Genomic DNA, 20178 nt, shown 5'->3' with positions numbered 1-20178 from the left:
TTAAAATGGACAAAATCCAGAGCACTGACAATACCAAATGCTGATGAAGATGTGAGCAACAGGAACTCTCATTCATTGCTAATGGGAATGCAGAATGGTACAGCCACTTTGGAAAGCATTTTGACAGTTTCTTACAAAACAGAACATCCTCCTACTATATGATCCAGCACTCATGTTCCTTAGTATTTTATCAAAACTGATCAAATAAACCACATATACCAAACTGGCCACTACACTGGGAAACCTAAAGTAAATGATCTGGTGTCTTTCAATGGTGAAGATTATAGAGCATATATTCTGAATCTTCTGAATCAGAATTTTTTAGTGCTAGGAGTTGGTAATCTGCAGTTTATCAAGTTGTTGAGGATGTTATTCAGTACCATAAGGCTTGAGAATCACTTTTCTGCTTCATATCCACACATTTCTTTTTTAGTACAAAAGCCAATACTAAATTGATTCCAAAGAAGTTTTAATAACTTTATTATTCATTACCTTATTATTAATGAAATAAACCATGTGAATAATACTGAAATAGGTTTATGTGGGAAATACATATATAATTCTGACACCCTTTATTTAGAAGCAATAAAAACATAAGTGATTTGGAATTTTGGCAGCATGATACAAATTTAAGAATAAATCATTTGTAGAAGTGAAATCATTATCAACATTATCTTTACTATAAGACAGGCTAATAATATAACAATAGACAGAAAATTTTTTGTTGCTTAAATTTAAGAAAATTATGAAGGAACTGTTCAGCTGTGTGTTTTCATCTGATAAGGGCAGCTAAAGGTATCCTCCCATGCTTCCTGTTTCTATATTTAAGAATACCACAAACAGTTATTCTAATATATCTTTTGTATGTAGTTGCCTAAAAATGCAGCTTCGCTGAAAGAGCCTACCTAGATCCGTTGCTCAGAATTCCAGGTACTGTGCTATCATACTGGCTTGATAACAGTGACTCTAAAGAAACACCCACAATCCCAATTTAAGGGGCAAAATCCTTAAAAAAATTTTTTTTTATTAACATATAATGTATTATTAGCCCTAGGGGTACAGGTCTGCGAATCGTCAGGTTCACACTTCACAGCATTCACCATAGCATACATCTTCCTAAGGGGCAAAATCTTAATGTCAGTGTTGTTACAGAAGAAAAGCTCCACCACAAAATCCCAGTTTTATCTTTATGGGATAAAAAATATTATGGGATATCATACCCTCATTGCCATAATTTCAAACTTCTATTTTCATACATTTTCTTTAATGATCCATTTTCTCTAGTATTCTGAACATTTTAGGAAACTGAAATGGAATGTTAATTTTGTCGGTTTCTCTTTTTACTATTTCTATAAGTCACCTAGTCTTCCTTACACACACACACACACACACACACACACACACACATACATTCATTTGTGCAGCAGCTCAACTATTTGTTCAAATGGATCCAACCTTTGCTGTCCACTTTGTATGAGGCGTACTGCCTTACTTAGTAGCAGCACATGAGAATCCTAACAGCCTCAAGCTATTGAATAAAGTTGTCGATTATTTTTGAAATAATTAGACTCAAGTACTCTGGAAATTCAGACACTTTGAAAGCATCGCCTCTTGCTGTAGTCAAGTGACTGCAACTACAGTATTTTAAAATGAATTGTTATGAAGCCATACAGATGTGCTTAATGAAAGGATAGTGACCTGTACTGACCAACTAAATATTCCAGACTTTTCTCTATTCCAGTAACTATGCTTTTCATTTGCTATCAGGTCAACCGCAATGCAGTTTAAGCTACCAATCTGAACCTGCTGGATGATACTTATTTTCACCGATTTTTATGTTTACTTAGACACCCCCAAGGATATTAATTTAGCAGCATTATGTCACATTATGTCACATTATGTGACCCAAACCCTGAGTCACAACTGTGGTTACAAATGAGCAACAAACACATTAATACTCCATTACTACCTATGTTTGCTTAGCAGTGTAACAGGGCAGATAAAACCTTCTGTCAGGGATGGGGAGCCTCTACACTACATTAGCTGGTGTGTTCCACATCTTCATTGCACCATTTCTTCTTTCCATTCTTTTCTTATAACAAGTCAAAAATGATTTCTTCTTTACATGTAAGAAACCCCAGTATGAGATGGACAGAGGAAAATTTCTCATCATGGAAGAATGACGAGGAATAAACATAATATTGTTGCTTTGTTGATGGTTAGTCAGTCAAACTGGGACATTCTTTCTTCGTCAAGAGAGTGTAGTGAACTAATCCAGATAACACAAATCTCTCTTGCTTACATGTATCTCTCATCCTCCAAAAAATATACTAACTTCATCCATTGGGTAAAATGTATCTAAGTTTAAATGTTCTGCTACCCTGCTATTCATAATACCATTCATTTTTGGAGGGAAGGCTTTTTGTGCTATTGTTCAGTGCTATGCTGTAAAAAAGTTCCCTTGTAATTTGGGGGGAGAAATTTTAGTCATTTGTCCTATGGACCCTGAAGACCCAAGCACCAACATGAACCTCCTTGAAGTGAAACTTCTCAGGTCAAGGTATACTGTCTGATATTTTGTTGGGCTCAGAAAATGGCATTGATATGCTGATCATTCAGTGATCATTGGTTGGAGATCCAGATGGAATTTAACTCCTTACACATATGGCTGCATATTCTGTGGGTGCCTCTTTCGCATTCCTTGGTTGTCTTGGGTTTATTCCAGTGACAGAATGGTTCAGGGAGGCATAAACAATGCTCTGTTTGTTTTCCTCCAGACATGGGTTAGAATAAACTTCAGACTCTTCCTGGACCCTGAACCAGGGCTCATTATCATAAGTACTAATCTCTGATGGCAGTGTTTGGGGATTTTGCCTGGTTCCCACTTCAGTTTGCTCACTCCTAAAGGGCTGAGGAATATCAACCTATAAGAAAAAAAAAAAAAAAGATTGTTTTAACTACTGCCTAAGGATGTGATAGTGCATACAATTAGCAAACTATGAGTATATGCTACATTGAGTCAATATACCAACAGAAATAATTTACTCTTCCTCACTTTTGCTGCTGACACTTACATCTTTAGCAGATTCTAACTTGATGAAAAATGAAAGGCTTAGGACCACTATGTTCCTCCTAAATAGTTATTTTGTGCTTTTTTTATTAGTCACTTTGGAAGTCACAGAACACTTCTAGCTATACGATAACATGACCTGGTAAAAATGAAGATGCCATTTTAATGCTAAAAGTTGCTCTTCCAATTTTTAAATACCAGTTTTGTCAGTCAATTTATGTTCTTGATGTTTGGCCTAACTCCTTGAAGGTGTCAAGTCCATAGTCTTTGACAGTCTACCTGCCTTATCAGGTCCTTTGTCGTTTTCATTTTATACGTGAAATAGTACATCTCCCATCCCTCCTTGTCAGAATTCTACCACAGGTGCATGTCAGGCTCTATCCCAAGAAGCTAAGCATTAGCTGCCGAGTATCTTGCTTCCCTCTGATGAGGTGGCTGCCTAGAAAATAACACTAAGGCCGAATGACTGAACGGAGCAAGAATCACTTTACCCTGCCCAGTCTCTTAGCTTAGCTGGAAAGTGTCCCAGCCTTCACTCTAAGGAACCTAGTGAAGACTCCAGAGAACCACTGAAGAAGAAAACTGTCAGAACCTAATAAATAGCCATAAATCCTCAATATATCAACAAGATCCCTGTTGTGCTTTTAGAATATATATGTCTGTCAGCTCAATTACCTGGCTCTCTTTCCAAAAGATGGTTGGTTTTCATGGAAAACTTAATTAAAATGAATGAGGTTAAAGAAAACATGGTGGTCTGTGGCTTGCTGTACCCCATGGCATCTCAGCAAAGCGGATAGATGCCACAAGCTGGGACACCATACTGTGGTCGATAGAGATGACAAACACCAAGGCAACTATCCTACTCTCTATGTGTATGGCATTTTACAGTTCACAAAGGGCTTTTAAAAAGGCATAGCTGAGTGTTTTTTAGTATTCAAGTACATTTACCCTCCAGGGACCATTGTGAAGTAAGATGAGAACCTTGGCTTTTATATGTACCTGCCATGTTCTAAACAGTTCCTTTCTCTACTTGATTTCTATTCCACTGGTTCCAATCCATGTCCCTTCCTAAGAAATCCATGTCCCTTCCTAAGAAAGTGACACTACTTTATTTTCTTAAATGTTGGACAACTCAAATGACACAAAGCTCTGAATTCCTATGAAAGACACAGACATCTTAATACAAAATTCCCAAGTAGTAACACACACACACACAATCCCTTTTGAATTCAACTTCAGATCATATATAATTTGTCCAGCCTACACAGGAAGAAATATGACTACATTTTAACCAACCTGGCCTTAACTTAAACTATCTAGATTATCATTGTAAACTGTTTCATAGATCTCAGTCCTCATTGTAACAGAATGTGGTTCAATGGTATTCACTATAGGAAGAAAACATTTAAGTACATTTTCCTACTTGAATAAACAAAACCTTAGCACCCAACACAATGTTGTTTACTGCCAGTTATGAAAAACTTAGTATGAGTTTACAAAGTTGAATGCATTTGGCTTGATTTAAAAGTGGGCAACCTGGTGGGGGATGCGAAGTATCATTTAGTATTATAGGTAAAATTTGGGCTATATCTGCCTTTGGCATTTCTGGAACTTTTGAGAGGTTTACTACATCTTTACCTCTACCCTTCCACCCTGAAACATGCATATGCACACACAAGTTCCTTTGTAGTACCTCATTTGTGACTATTTGCTTTTAACTAAAAAACATCATAAAATGTTTTCAGAAATGTATTGCCTCATCTTGTTTTTTGGGTTTTTTGTTTTTTAGTTCCAATATTTACACAACATTGAGCCCCAAAGAAAAACCCAAGTTTATATTTCAAGAACTTGTAGGAAAATTTGGCCCTGCCTCCAGAATGCCCTAGGCTTTGTCTGGAGGTCTCTTCCTTGATGAGCCCACACACATTATGGAAGATGTTTGCATAAGTAGTAACTTTTCCAGTTGGCCTTCTCTATCTGCTGGTGATCTAGGAAGAAATCACACGGTGTTTTATGAGATAATTTATGGTTCATTCTTTCATTAACTCTCAACTCCCTTCCAGAAAGACTTTAAGGTATTTTTTGTGAGAATAAATGAATAGCCTGAAGTTACATAACAGGGAAAGAGCAGAGTCAAGTTATATAATCCAGTCTCTGACTTTTCTACTTCAGGTCTATACTGCCACTCATGCTCTTCCAAAGGCCACTTATCATAAGTCTTGTTAATCCTGAAGAATCTTTGCTGCAATTGGATGTAAATGTAAAAAAAACACTTACTTTTTAAGCAAGTCAAGATATAGAGAGAATATTTAGACAGTTCCTGGCATAGGGTGAGTATTTCATAGCCTTACCCAATTTAAAATAATATATTAAGATGAACATGGTTAACAGACTGCATTTGCTTTAACAGATACATAGGACATACCAGGTTAACTTCCCTTCTTGCTGTATCAGAAGGCTTCTTTTGTTCTGCTGAAATTCAGAAAGAAAAATGAGAAAACAAGAAGAGAAAAAGAACAACACAAAATTCGTCCCCAATTCCCTGTAAGTTGAGGTTGTGGGAAGAATATGGGTTCTGGAATCTGATTGGCTGGTTGAAATTCAGTGTCTAGGGCAGAGGTAGGCTGCCTCCCCACCCATGTCATTAACTTGCATGCCAGTGGCAGTGTTACTCCTAGTTTTGGCTTGTTTGTTTGCTGGCAGGTACACCTCAGTTTGCGAGCATTCATGCTGCTCACTTTTTTCACTGGTTCTTTACTTCTTACTCCAGAGAGCCCTCTGGCATATCCAAGAGGAAGGGGCAGGATCAAGTACCTCACTTTCAACACTCTGGAAATCCTTGTTCTGTGGATATCCGGTACTCGATGTCAGACACACTGCTGTCCTCTCACTTACAGAGGCCAGGATCTCCTATGGCCCAGTTCACTCCAGATATCGTAGGTCAAAGGATTTATCCCTGCCTCTTTTTCTAAAGTTTTCTAAAGCAGCCTTAAGAAAGATGGTAAAAGCTGGGGAGGGACCATGGAAAGAAACTTGGAGTTACAGAAGTGAAGTTGGGGTTACAGAGGATTCCCGCAGTATTCTGGGAAGGTTCTGGGCTCTGGAAGTCCTTACCACAAAAGACCAGAAGTTGTTTTTTTTTTTTTTTTTTTCCCAGACAAAGCTTTCTCTGTGGCAGAAACAAGGGATGCTCTGTCTAACTTCATTTCTATAGCTGTGGCTGCCAGTGTGGCAAACGGTGGGAGGAGATGGCAGAGGGGGAACCGTAAAGACAGAGAGAGAGAGAGCGCTGGGGTGTTTCAGATTAGAGTTACATTAGAATTCTCCACACATCTCTCTCTCACTGTGATTGACTGTCTGCTCATGACTCTGAGGGAATTCTTAGAAAAGCAGGAAGGAATTGCTTCTAAGATGTCACATCTCTCCCATCCTCTCCAAACCCAGATTTTTCAAATGCTTTATTTTTGGGTGACAGTTTAGTTCAGGCGTGTGTTTTTGATGGCATCAGAAAGTGCAGACATAGGAGTTTCCTTTGGGGCTATTTAATCTTCATTTAGACAAGGGTGTGTGTGATTGGCATGACATGGTACGGCTGTGAAAAAGAGAATGAGACTAATTCAAATCAGACATGTTGACCTGAGAGATTATTTCAACCTCCCTTTCGATACCTTTAGAGCTCAGAAGAGCAGCTTGTCACATAAATTTAAGATTGACACAAATAGAATGGATAAGTCCCAGCCATGTGCCCTCCTTTTCACAATCTCTGCCTGGAGCACGGTGCTGGTGTGACTGTGCCTCACCATGACTGGACAGGACCTAAATTAATCCATCTGTCTTTTTGGTGGAAGGATGAGTTGTCCCCGAGGAAATCATTATCCATGGCTCTTTGCAGAATATTGGGAAAGAAAACAACAGGAACCAACTAAAAATTAATCAGCTCTAATAACTGAACCCCAAATGTGTGGCACATAGCAGCAGATGGAAGATGGAACCCACCTTTGTGCCTTCGAAGGCAGCAGAATAGGTAGAAACAGATAATAAGCAGAATCAATGCTCCTAAAGGAAGCAGACTATAAAGCATCCATTGTCTTTCATCTGTCACTTCTGCAGAGGGTGGTCCTGAGGCACTCGTTGTATCTGAAATGTGAGTCGATGCTAAAGACAGTTAGGAAATTGGAGGTATAATAAGATCAGTAACACCTTCTGCACCATTACAACTTAAATGAAGGAGATTTCCAGCTGATGTTTCTCTTTCTCTTCTGGAAGCCTTCCCCAAGAACTCTGTGCCTCAATGTTCTCACCCACCTCTTACTTTGTTGATGAGCTTATGTGGGTGGTTCTGGGTTATAATTCAACTTTTGTAAGAATTTTTTATTCTTCTAGGGTTAATCCCCTCTAAAACAATACCCATAACAGCTCTCAGCGAGTATTTCATCAAGCTTTTTCCTTGACACTGTCTTACCTAACTTTCACACTCAGCCCTGAAGGAAAGTAAGGAAGCCATTATTTTTATCCAGTTTCATGCCTTGATAAAAGTTTTATTGTTCCAAGACTTGCCCAAGGTCAGATAGCTAGTGAGTTGCCTTGGGACTCAAGCCAACATGTTTTTCCATACTAAATTCCAATTCCATTAACACAAAGGCTTTTTGTTGTCTCATAACTCTTTGGGATCTCCAAATACTAAGTACTTTCCTTATCTCAAGATACCTTTGTTATCACCAAATACACTTTGTTGGACCTATAGCCAGTGCTCATTGCTATGACCCATGTTGACATGCATTAAGTTTCTGTTTGACTGGGTTATTGAGTTGATTGCAACTCACTGACGAGTCATGAAACAATTTAATAGATCACAAACAGCCTTAGAAACATGAATTGCGGCAGAACAAAAAAATATCAGAAGGCAACACACATCATTAACGTTGTATATATGTTAAAATTTTTATGCAGGAAATTTTTATTTCTAAATATATTAACATCATTATCTGCTTGCTTCTGCATGCGCTTGGTTTGAGGTAAAGGTGGACAGGAAATACAGAGGCTGTGCAAATAGTAGTTAGGTAATTCAGACTGGTAACAAATGCCACTGTTTATGCTGCAGCTGCTGCTTGGGTTAGGACAGCAGCCAAGTCATTACCAATGATGATAGACACAGCTGTCTGGGGGAAGGGTGTAGATAGAAAGAGGGAGGAAAGTTCCCACATAGATAACTAATAACAAACAGATCCATTCAGTTAGGCGAATCCAACTTATTATTTCTCCGACCACCTAATAATCTAATTTCCTTAATTTTATTGGACTAGTTTGATACTTACTTATCAGAGGGTATTCGGAATTATTTCTAGTCCATTCTGAAATAGAAAATCAAGATAAACAAGTGAAATTGGTTGTAAAAACAACACTCAGTTGTGTCCAAAATCAGAACTAATCTCCTAGAGGACTCCTGCATTTGTACTAACAGAATCCAGTAACTCAGCTTAAAGGAATTTTCATAATTTGCAAATCGGCACCTCAAGATCATGGACACAAAATAAGTCTCTGGGTTTATTTTGAGGCTTGAAGTAAGACTGTAAATCCAACACAAACTTTGTCTGTCTGCTTTGATTCCCTCTTCCCCATTAAGTAGAAGGATAGAATACAGCCTCTAAGACCGCTTCCAGTTTAGAAAAACAAGATATTCATTCAGCCGGTGCTCCAAGTTGAGTGTGGAGACTCATATGGGAAGGTTGCTTCTGATGACATTCTGACTATCATTCTGAAACAGATGGTGCCTCCCAGTTCCTGCCCACTGATACCACCCCCACTTCTCTACTGAGAAGATGACTGCCTGCCCTTGTGAAGTTCCTAATCAGGGATTGACCAAGGGCACATTGAGGAGGTTGGAGTTACAGGTCAATGTACATTCTAGTGACTGTTTCTCAGCTCTGTCAACTTTTCTCTTGGAGCTTTAATTTGCAAAGCATTTTTCTTCATTCTGGGAAAATACTGCTTTCCCAATAGCATCCAAGCCCTGACTGAGCTGACAGTCTGTTTGTACATGAACCAATTCTTTTTTTTCTTTTTTCTTTTTCCCCCATGGGCCAACTTTTAACTTGAACATAAAAAGAAAAAGAGAGTCAGGTACAGAAACAAGAAAATTCCCAATAGCCCCTAAAAATAAAATCTCAAGGGGAGAAAATGAAATTTTTTTTATCAGGCCTCTACATTATTTTTAAGAAAAGCATCATCCTTAAATATAATTTCAGAGTATATTTTTCTCTGTCAGTACTCAATTCACTGAGTATTCCCAGGTAAAGAAGGAAAAGGAATTTTTCTTTGACTCTTTCCTTCATCATGAAAGGAAATTTTTCTTTGACTCTTTCCTTCATGAAAGGAAAATACATACCCAGTTCAAAGCTAATTATGAAATAATTCATTTGGCTTTTGTGAAGGAAGCAAGGATGACCCAGAAAAACATGACACAGTTTCTGCTTCTCAGGACCTTTTAATTCTTCATGGGATAAAGAACATTTCCACACATTAAACTACAGTACAAGGAAATGTTTGGTAAATGAGAAGCACAGAGCTTAAATGGCATGGAATATGCTAGAAAAGAGAAATTGCTTCTCCTAGGATGAACCCTGGAAGGCTTCATTAAGAAGTGGGAAATTGGCAAGTTGGGTTTGGCAGGCAGGGCAGAATTGTGGTAAATGGAAGCAGATGAATGGGTGCCCTGTGAATGGTGAGAAGAGCATGGTGAAGACATGTGATGGTAGATAGGGCTGTTGGGCTGGAGCAGAGACTCAAAGTGGAGTCCAGAAGCAATCCAGAAACGCAGGTGGGGATGGACTGTAGTAGGGCTTGAATGCTGGGAGCCAAATTTGAAAGCACTAAGGATGCTCTGCCAAAGACTCGATAGAGGAGTGGCATGATGGAAGAAATTTATTATGCAATTAAGTGTATTGGGAAGATATTTGCCTGAAATGGACCAAAATAGGAAGCACTAAAGACACGGACTCCATGAGGCTGACTGGAATATTTGTGAGGAAGATAATGAAGGTTAGAGATACACATGAAGCTATAGGCGGGAGGCAATCCCAGACAGAAGGATGCTGACAGAGAAGAGTAGACCGCCAAAATGAAGTCCTGGGGAATTCCCTTGGTCAGGAGCATTAATTCATAAAGTGATAAGAAAGGTAGGAGAGTGTGAAATTAGGGCAACAGAAATCTCCAAAGGGAAAATTAAAAGGCCCTTCAAAGTTTTCCCTCTCACCACTTCATCTTTATCTCTCATCTCCAGTATGATGCTAACAAGTACATCCTCCCAAAGCAATGGGATCGACGGAGAAGTTGCCTCTTTTGCTTTGCTTCTCTGCAGCTCCCTCCTTCCCAAGGGGAGAGACCGTAGATCCTAATTTTAGCCCCAGCTTGATTCCTAGAATATGGGACCTTTATGCACTTTACAAACTGTGCAACCATCTGTAGTGGCTGTGAATGATCCCAATATGGGACAGAAGAGACACAGTAATATCCCTGGGATGCTTCCATGTCAGAAGTCGTTATTGGCTTGCCCCTGACACTGGTTAAATTCCTCCCTGTTGTATGGAAGGGAATTGATTCTTATGAAGGAAAAGAGAATTACACAAGAAAGCACCTTTTACAAAGAATGTGAACTCGATGCCACTTCATTTAATTTTATTATACATTATATTAACATACATCATATAAATAATCTAATAGCATTCAATTATTGTGTATTTTGTCATATAATTAATATCCTGGGAGTAAAGTTTTGTAAGCTTGGCTTATTTTTATCATCTATTTTGCCAGTTAAAAATTGGTACTTCTTTAAAAATTCAATATCTCATTATGTGAATTAATAGTGAAAATTTCTCCAGAAAGCATTCTTTCCATAATCTTCAGTATAAGCTTCTCCTGATTGTTAAAGGCAATCATTTCACTTTGTACAGATTATGTCATTTAATTCATCTAGGAATTATAAAAAAAGATTTATTGAACACCTACCATGTGTTATACGCTATGTTTGTAGAGAAGCAAAGATGTTTAAGACACAGCTTCCATTCCAAAGAGGTTTATAAGCCTGTGCATGGATAGTGGCTGGCAATTAGCATTGCCTTTGACCCACATTAGCAAAAGCAGAGTCTCTAACTCTGCCACGAATCCCTTCTACACTTTACTGTGCATTCTCTTACTGGGCTACTTTCAGAAGTCTTAAATAATTTATAGGATTTTAAAGAGATTTAAATGGATTCCTTCACTGGGCTACTTTAAGGGAGTTAAAAGACTGACTCCAAAGTGTGCATATAAAATAATAAATTAAATTTTTAAAAACACAGTGTATGCATTCAAGTGAACGGTGTCCACTGAAGAAGTAACTGCCTATGTCTGCATATAGATTCTGTGCACAAAAGCTCTTTGAAATTTCTTTTTTTGCAATAATCTTCAAGGTCAGTTTATGGGCCACAAAACAAGCTCCATTTCACAGATGTTATCTGTGTTACACTAGGTGTAAGTGATAAATCACTAAATTCTATTCCTGAAACTAATACTACACTATATGGTAACTAACTTGAATTTAAATAAAATATTGGAAGGAAAAAGAAGTCAATTGGCCAAAGATGTATGTATTTATTCTGGACTCTTAATTCTTTCCTACTGATCTGTATATTTATCTTATGCCAGTACTACACTGTTTTGATTATTGTAGTTTTGTAGCAAATCTTTAAACGAAGGAGTGTTAGTCCTCCAACTTGGTCTTCTTTTGCAAGGTTTTTGTTTTGTTTTGGCTATTTGGGTCATTGCAACTGTACGTGAATTTTAGGGTCAGCTTTTTCATCTATGCAAAAAAAAAAAAAAAAGGTTGGGATTTTGATGGGAATTATATTGAACCTGTAGATTATTCTGGGAAATATTGCTATCTTAACAATTTTAAGTCTTCCAATGTGAATGGCATGTATTTTCCCATTTATTTACATCTTCTTTAATTTCTTTCAGCCATGTTTTGTTCAGTGTATAAGTGTTTAGCCTCCCAGGTAAATTTATTTTTTTCTTTTTGAGACTACCATAAATAGAATTTATTTTTTTTAATTTCCTTTCAGATTATTCATTGCTTGTGTTTAGAGAAACCACTGTTTTTTTTAGCTGATCATACAACCTTGTTGAATTCGTCTATTAACTCTAGCATCTTTTGTGGATTTTAAAGGATTTTCTATATATAAAATCATGTCATCTGTGAATAGTGATAGTTTCATTTCTTCCTTTCCAATTTGGATGCTTTTTATTTCTTTTTTCTTGCCCAAGTGTTCTGGCTAGTACTTCTAGTTCAGTGTTGAATAGAAGTGGCAAAAGCAGACAGCCTCCCCTTCTTCCTGTTCTTTTTTTTTTTTTAGATTTTATTTATTTATTTGACAGAGATCACAAGTAGGCAGAGAGGCAGGTAGAGAGAGCGAGAGGGAAGTAGGCTCCCTGCTGAGCAGAGAGCCCAATCTGGGGTTCGATCCCAGGACCCTGGGATCATAACCTGAGCTGAAGGCAGAGGCTTTAACCCACTGAGCCACCCAGGAACCCCCTTTTTTGAAGATTTTTTTTCTTTATTTATTTGAGATAGAGAGAGAGCAAGGATGAGCAGAGGAAACGGCAGAGGGAGAGGGAGAAGCAGGCTTCTTGCTGTACAGGAAGCCAATGTGGGGCTGGTTATGGGGCTGGATGTGGGGCTTGATCCCAGGACCCTGGGACCCTTGACCAGAGCCAAAGGCAGACATTTAATCAGCTGAGTTACCCAGGCATTCTTCCTCTTCCTGTTCTGAGGAAAAGCTTTCAGTTTTTTACCATGGAGTATGATGTGGAATTTTCATAAATTAAACATATTCATTTATTTTCCTCTACTCTCCTCTGTTTGCTTTCCATGTTTTTTTCAGTTTGGTTTTGCCCAACTTAACCTCAACCTGTTCTCCCAATTTTTAAACCTATTGAGGGCCTCTGGGAGAGTGGGGAGGGAGCTAAAGCTATGAACATCCTCAAAACTTATCAGGGAGTCAGGTTTATTTGTGTGCAGTTTCTTCTCTGTGCAAACTATGAATTATTAACAAATGTATAATTGTCTGAGCACCACAAATGTAACTTCAAAGGTTTATTATCAATAAAAGGACTGGTAAGTGGAAGAAAAAATAAAAGGAAAAGAAGATAAAGGATAGAGAGCTGTCTACTACAATCGGTATTCGCTTGTAATTTTTTCCATATTTCAGTGACCTACTTTGGATTTATCAAACAAATGGTATACCCCCTAAAGGCAAGAACAATAACTTTTATTATATATTTTTTTCTATTTTTCTCTTCCTCATCCCAAAATTACACACACACTTGCTCACACAGATGAAAATCTGAGGAGTGTGTCAACTCTCCGATTTATATGACGTCAGTTACTAACATAAATGCTTCAGAATCTGGGTCCTCCTTTTCCTTAAAACATGATTAAAAAAATATGAGATAGTCTTTTTTTTTTTTTTATGAGACAGTCTTGATGTGTAGAACCTACCTGTTACATTAATGGTAATTGAATGGCTTTCAACAAGTCCAGATGAAAGATTCGCAGAACAGCGGTATGACCCATTATCATCAGGCAGCACACGATTAAAATGCAGAATAAAAGCTGAAATATTCTCCTTTTTGTCCCAACTTGTGTATGTATGATGTTTATTCCTAAAAGGTAAACAGCTTTTTCCTTCGAGTTTGCACCAGATTACGTCAGGTCTGTTAGTACAGTATTTCACAGGGCATTTCAGATCAAATGATTTCCCTGCTGAGACAGTGTATATGGAATGTCTCTTTACATGCAGTTGTTCTTTACATGATTTTTCACCTGAAAGATGAAAACAAAATTAAAATCAAATATGTTCTAGAAAGACCAGATATCTGCCATTCAACAGTTCCTGCCAAAGATTTTATAATTTTATAATTTTCCCAAATAATGTGTTTTTTTTTAAAGATTGTATTTATTTATTTGACAGAGAGATTGAGAGAGACAGAGAGAGACAGAGAGAGAGAGCACATAAACAGGGGGAGAGGCAGAGGAAGAGGGAGAAGCAGACTCCCACCAAGCAGGGTGCCCAATGTGGAGCTTGATCTCAGGACCCTGGGATCATGACCTAAGCTGAAGGCAGACACTTCACCAACTGAGCCACCCAGGTGCCCCCCCCCCACACCGCCCATAACATTTTTCAATGTATTAACCCTTACTGGCAGAGTGTGTGGTACATAGTAGGCACATAATAAGTATTTGCTGAAAAAAAATTCCTCAATTGTTAATCCCCTCAATTACCAAAACATTACTAACATTTTTAATTTTATAAAATGTTATTTTATTTTATTATTTTGTAGCTACTCCAATGGTAGCAAATAATAATACCAGTTTCTGGTCAATAATTTACTATATTCCAGAGGCTGTTCAAAACACATTAATAGGGACGGTTGGGTGGCTTAGTCGGTTAAGCGTCTGCCTTCAGCCTGGGTCATGATCCTGGGATCCTGAGATCCAGCTCCACTTCGGGCTCCTTGCTTAGCAGGGAGGCTGCTTCTCCCTCTCTCTGCCTCCTCCATACTATCGCTCTCACTATCTCTCTTTCTCAAATAAATAAATAAATAAAATCTTTTAAAACCCACTAAATATTTTGACTCATTTAATCTTTACAACAAAAAATATATTATTATGACAGCTATTTTTCAGAAGTAGTAAAATATTTGCCTAAAGTTATATGCTAATAATTAGGGGAATCAAGACTCAAATTCATACTAGGGTCCATTGCTCTCTAATTCATTACCCATTTCTCTGTTATTGTTTCTTGAGAAGTAATAACACTTTCTATTACTAGCTCTGATATATTCCAATAAGTGGGAGAGAGGAACTTTTGCAGACAACTATTTCCCTATTATATTTGGTATAAAAAATTTTATTACTTTTTTTTCAGAGGCTTTAGTGCTGCCCTGCAAATTTTTTCCTTGACTTTTCCTATGTATGACACACGCAACTCAAGATCATTATTGAAAGATAGGATGTTTTGACATAATATAAGTGTTTTGTCTTCCAAAGGGGAAGAAGGAACAGTGATGCACCTCTTTTGGAAGTTCTGCCTTTTGGCCTAACAAGGCCTAACAAGAAGTTACCTCCCTTTGTTTTGGTGGGGAGAGCTTTTTCCTAGAAACAGATTTTCTGTTATCTTTTATAAACCTTCTGTTAGTAATTGTCAGTTGCGTATAAATCTGCAGCCAAGAAAAAAGAACTTTTATAATTATCTATTACTACTGAATAAGTTCTGTAACTCTTCACTTACCATGAAAGTATTTACCTGGAAACATCAATATCTAGGATGTAACTGAGAACCAAGATACATGAGGAAGTATTCCCTAAACCAGCAAAATAGATAACGCAAGAACCCAAACTCATCTCACTTTATACATAATCCTTATAATTCCCTTATTATTTCCTAATTAGGTTAGAGGGTATAATTGTGTTATATAATACAGAATAATAACTATACTCATAACGAGAAGACTGAGTCAACAACAAAACTTATTATATATATTCAGCTTAAAATATTCATTTTTTGAAACAAAGAAGAGTTCAACCCATTTTAAAAAGAATTTCTTCAAAAATGGTCACGTCAAAAAGCATTTTGGCTTCTAAAGGAGCAAACTTTGGTTACTTAGAATGTATATTTATGTGGAAGTATTCACTCTTGGATAATGGTTGGATTATATTGTCCCTTTGGAGACTCATGCACATGAGCAAGAAAAAATGGCACCAACTGGGGCGCCTGGGTGGCTCAGTGGGTTAATCCACTGCCTTCAGCTCAGGTCATGATCTCAGTGTCCTGGGATCGAGTCCCACATCAGGCTCTCTGCTCAGCAGGGAGCTTGCTTCCCCCTCTCTCTCTGCTTGACTTTCTGTCTACTTGTGATCTCTCTCTGTCAAATAAATAAATAAAATCTTAAAAAAAAAAGTTCACCTTTAAAAAAAATGGCACCAACTTATGACAACCACTCAATTTTTTTGTGTCAGTTATATTATGAGTGTATATAAATCATAGAATATTCTACTACTGATCCCTGTGCTGGGAAAACAAAATAACTACAATTAGCCAGATTCCTTTTAGTTAAGAATGTGATAGTGGTTCATACCTTTTTATTTTTCCATTAGAGCTAAGTCTTGAGAGTGTTTTCTCTTTAAGTTCCTTTCCCTACGTCTTTATGGTTTGTTTTTTTTTTTCTTGGCTTTGTCTTTCTCCGTTTTGAACTACCCTCCCAGCCATATATCCAATATATCCTCTTCATTAATTTCTTTTACTCATCTCCAAGTGTCCTTCTGGACAGAAGTACTGTCTCACATCAGCATGACTGAAAGGATAGCTTAAACTAGCGTGTAAAGGACAAAGGGCAACTCGGATGTTGAGGTGGAGGACAACTTTTGGCTCTGCCTCACCTAACACATACTCAGCTCAACTTAGCTGAATGTTCCACTTTGTGTATTCTCATTTTTAGCAATTTCCTAACCTCCAAAAAAACCTGCCAGTATTATTTCTGCTCACATCTCATCAACCTCTGCTGCGTTTCCAGGAACCAGATTGAGAACTGTGGAGAACTTTCAGAAACTTTGGAATATTCATATATTTATAAATGCATTGAAACTTCAAACATGATCATTTTAAGGCTTACTAGACTTACTAATTCAGTTGCTTCCAAAAATTCAAAATAAAAATGAAAGCAAACTAAAAGCCAAGTTATAAGGATGAAGTTTTCAAAAACTTGAAGAGAAAGGGTAAGGTAATTTACCAACAGGAAGTGCCTAAGAATATAACACCTGGATGTGGTTAGACTTGCAACAAGAAAGCAGAGAAGCCAGAGGCAGAGAAGCCAAGTGAAACTCACATTTCCAGAACTCCATTCCTCCTCCCCCTGAAGTTAATGGACTGCCTCAGCCTCCTAACTTCCCTTTTCATGTACCTGGATCTGGATAAGTCAGTCAGAGTTGTTTTGTTTTGTTTTTTTTAAGATTTCATTTATTTATTTGACAGACAGACATCACAAGTAGGCAGAGAGGCAGACAGAGAGAGAGAGAGAGGAGGAAGCAGGCTCCGTGCTGAGCAGAGAGCACCGCAGGACCCTGGGATCATGACCCGAGCCGAAGGCAGAGGCTTTAACCCACTGAGCCACCCAAGTGCCCCAGTCAGTCAGAGTTTATGGAGCCTAGAACTCAGTGCCAACACTGTGGAAAACAATGAGATATTTGTAGAAAAGGCCTTCCTGCCCTCAAGGAGATTAGCATTTAATTGATGAGAGGAGATTAATTTACATAGGCACTTGCTCAGAATAAATTTATCTAAATTTATCTACCATGCTTTTTATCTTCAAATATATCTGAGCTGAAACCAGGGCTCAAAGGGACCCTGTATGTCCTTGTATGTTAGTTGTTAGGGGGTATAGAAGTAAATAAGACAAGGTGCCTTCCTTCAAGGGGTTTGCCTTCTAATGGGAAATAAAGATGTTTAACAGATGGGAGAATGAAATAACACTATAAAGAGGTGCAAAGTTTGCTTGGGTGTGCAGAGGATTAATCTCAGCTGGGACTATTGTTACGAAGCTTAATGAACTGTAGTGAATTAGTAACCTTTTGATAACCAGAGCCCTGAAAGGGAGAGGGGAGGTATTTTAGGACTGAAGACAGGGAAGGGCAAAGACAAAGAAGCCAGGAATCTCATGGCAGATTCAGGGAATGGATACATACTTGGATCATGGGTTGCTCACATAGTGACTCGGAGACCACAGGTTGGTTCAGAATAAATGAAGCAAGCATTAGTTGGGCCGTGTGTTTAAACTCCACTTACTCACCATGAGAAAATACAGAGCCTGATACTTTTGAGATATTTATAAAAGTCACATAAATACCTAAAAACTAGAATAACCATTCAAACATAGTTGCTCGGATACTCTCAAATACTAATATATTGGTGATGTTGAGATAGCCACACGGTCTCACTGGACCTCAATTTCTGTAAAACAGGATGAAAACAGGAAAATTCTCACCATACTCCCCTACACAAATGCATCTGCAGCTTCAGCGCCCTCACTGTGTGACCGACAGGTTAAAACCAGCTCTAGGTCTGTGTTGCCTTTCCATTTAGCCACTGAGCTGTTACCCAGTGCTAGTAGCACAAGTGAATATCCCTTCGAGTCCCAGCCTGTGTGGCTATGTGCGTGGGGAGAGGACAGAGCAGGGGTAGGAGAGGAGGAGAGCCAGCTGACAGTCCTGACCCCATCACTGACTCCCAGTGGTGTTATGAAAACGTCGCCGGAGTTCCTGCATATTCTTATCAGCAAGATGAAGATCACTGGCTGTTACATTGGCTGGTACAGGGAATTTTCTTGAATGAAGGAATGAATGGATGAATGCAGACTTGCCAACAAGCGTTGAAAACCATGAAGAGGACTCGCTCTTTGTTCGAAGAGGGTATTAACGTGTCCCATCTTCCTGAAACTCAAACGTATGTTTGTAACGCAGGAATGCTACACGGAGCTGAATGGCACAAATCTAAGTTTCCATCAGACAGCCATGTTGACCGTTTGCTCCTGGTCCTGAATTTTGTATGACTATTTCACGATATTCAGGAAATCAAAAGCTGTCCCCGAGGTGTTTGTCTTGTCAAAAAAGCATTTTCTGAAGAGAGGTGAGGAACACAATTGCTTTTAGATGGAATGTATCAGCCAATGGTAGTTGTTCCTGTTGTTATTCTCAAACATTCACAGCTAATGGTGGGGAATTTTCAATGCCAAAAATAATTCAAATACACATGCAGTAAAAGGATGGCTTTTGTATGATGAAGTATCCCTTTTTAAGTCACTAGAGGTTTTAGGAGACGTAAGAGTTTTTTTGTTTTGTTTTGTTTTTTAAGATTTATTTATTTGAGAGGGAGAGAGATCTTGAGAAGGGTGTGGGCAGAGGGAGAAGCGGACTACCTGCTGAGCAGGGAGCCCGATGTAGGGCTCAATCCTGGGACTCCAGGATCATAATCTGAGCTGAAAACAGACCCTTAACTGACTGAGTCATCCAGGTGCCCTGGAAGACTTACATTCAAAAAAAATCTTTATGAAAGCCATGGCTTTCACAATACACATATTCCACACATATTCCATGACCAGGGCATATCTAGCATTATATGATGCCCAGAGTGCACCATTTCTAACAACCTCCTCCTTCATATGGAAAAATGTTTTCAGAGATCATGAGTGGAAACGAACAATACAATGGACAGAAAAGAAATACAGACAGTGAATATTTCCTTTCATTGAACTTCATACATAAAACCATGGAGGTTAAAAAGTATTTTTAAATTATGAGAATCAAAAAAGGAAAAATGCACCAAATTGTCTATTTAATAGTTTTGTAACTATTTAAACAGTGTGAACTTTGATCTTTTAGTTACAGTCTGATATAGTAGTCTACATAAATAATTTTCCAGTAGCTAATAAAGGAATTTTATTAAAACTGAAATTCTACAAAAGATACAAGTTAGGCAATTACTAAATTGTACCACGAATGTGAAGTTTTATTTGACTCATTCTTTAATTTTAAAACAACACTTTAAAGAGAACACATTTCAGCTGTATATATATTATTTGATAAAATGTGAAGCTTTAAACTTCAAAACTAAAGTTTATACCTGAAAACAAACTACACGGCACAGTTTGTACGGTTTCACTTTTCAATTTTAAATAAATAAATATCCAAAGTGGTTGCACAGAAAGCAATGAAATGGCTCACATTCTGTTTCTTTGGCTCCAGAGTCCCTGTGGTATTGTTATTTATTTAAAATCTACTGTTGAAATGAAGGAATACATAGGGGCATAGGGATCAGAGACAAAACAGCCTGGAGCAAGTGCAGGTGATGCTGGACATTATAAATTAACATGTGGAATGAACACATGAATCTGTGTGCATGCCCAGAGCCAGTTCTGTAACTGGAAGTTCTCTGAGTTAGCTTTCGTGTAGAATACAATGTTCTTCAAGGGGGAAGTACTAAAAATGTGCTAATTGGAAACGTACATACATATCATTAAAA

The 20178-nt window shown here is 38.0% G+C and overlaps 1 protein-coding gene across 7 annotated transcripts in view; it reads right to left on the bottom strand.

Moving 5' to 3' along the window:
• Window positions 1-456: 456 nt before the first annotated feature.
• The window catches only part of BTLA (B and T lymphocyte associated), a 55893-nt gene continuing 36171 nt past the window's right edge, over window positions 457-20178 (bottom strand). For 5 of the 7 annotated variants that reach the window (XM_059164132.1, XM_059164133.1, XM_059164135.1 and 2 more), the window contains 5 exons: window positions 13605-13928; window positions 8386-8421; window positions 7067-7225; window positions 5496-5542; window positions 457-2924 (listed from right to left, as the gene is read on the bottom strand). In XM_059164132.1, coding sequence (XP_059020115.1) covers window positions 2649-2924; window positions 5496-5542; window positions 7067-7225; window positions 8386-8421; window positions 13605-13928 — 842 coding nt within the window. In that variant the 3' untranslated portion in view covers window positions 457-2648. The remainder of the gene's footprint in view (window positions 2925-5495; window positions 5543-7066; window positions 7226-8385; window positions 8422-13604; window positions 13929-20178) is intronic. The other 2 variants (XM_059164136.1, XM_059164137.1) reach the window with 2 other exon arrangements.

This window comes from Mustela lutreola, chromosome 2, assembly GCF_030435805.1.
Source record: "Mustela lutreola isolate mMusLut2 chromosome 2, mMusLut2.pri, whole genome shotgun sequence".
Classification (NCBI taxonomy): Eukaryota; Metazoa; Chordata; class Mammalia; order Carnivora; family Mustelidae; genus Mustela; species Mustela lutreola.
Note: the sequence above shows the minus strand (reverse complement) of the source record. Positions and strands in the feature narration are given on the sequence as shown.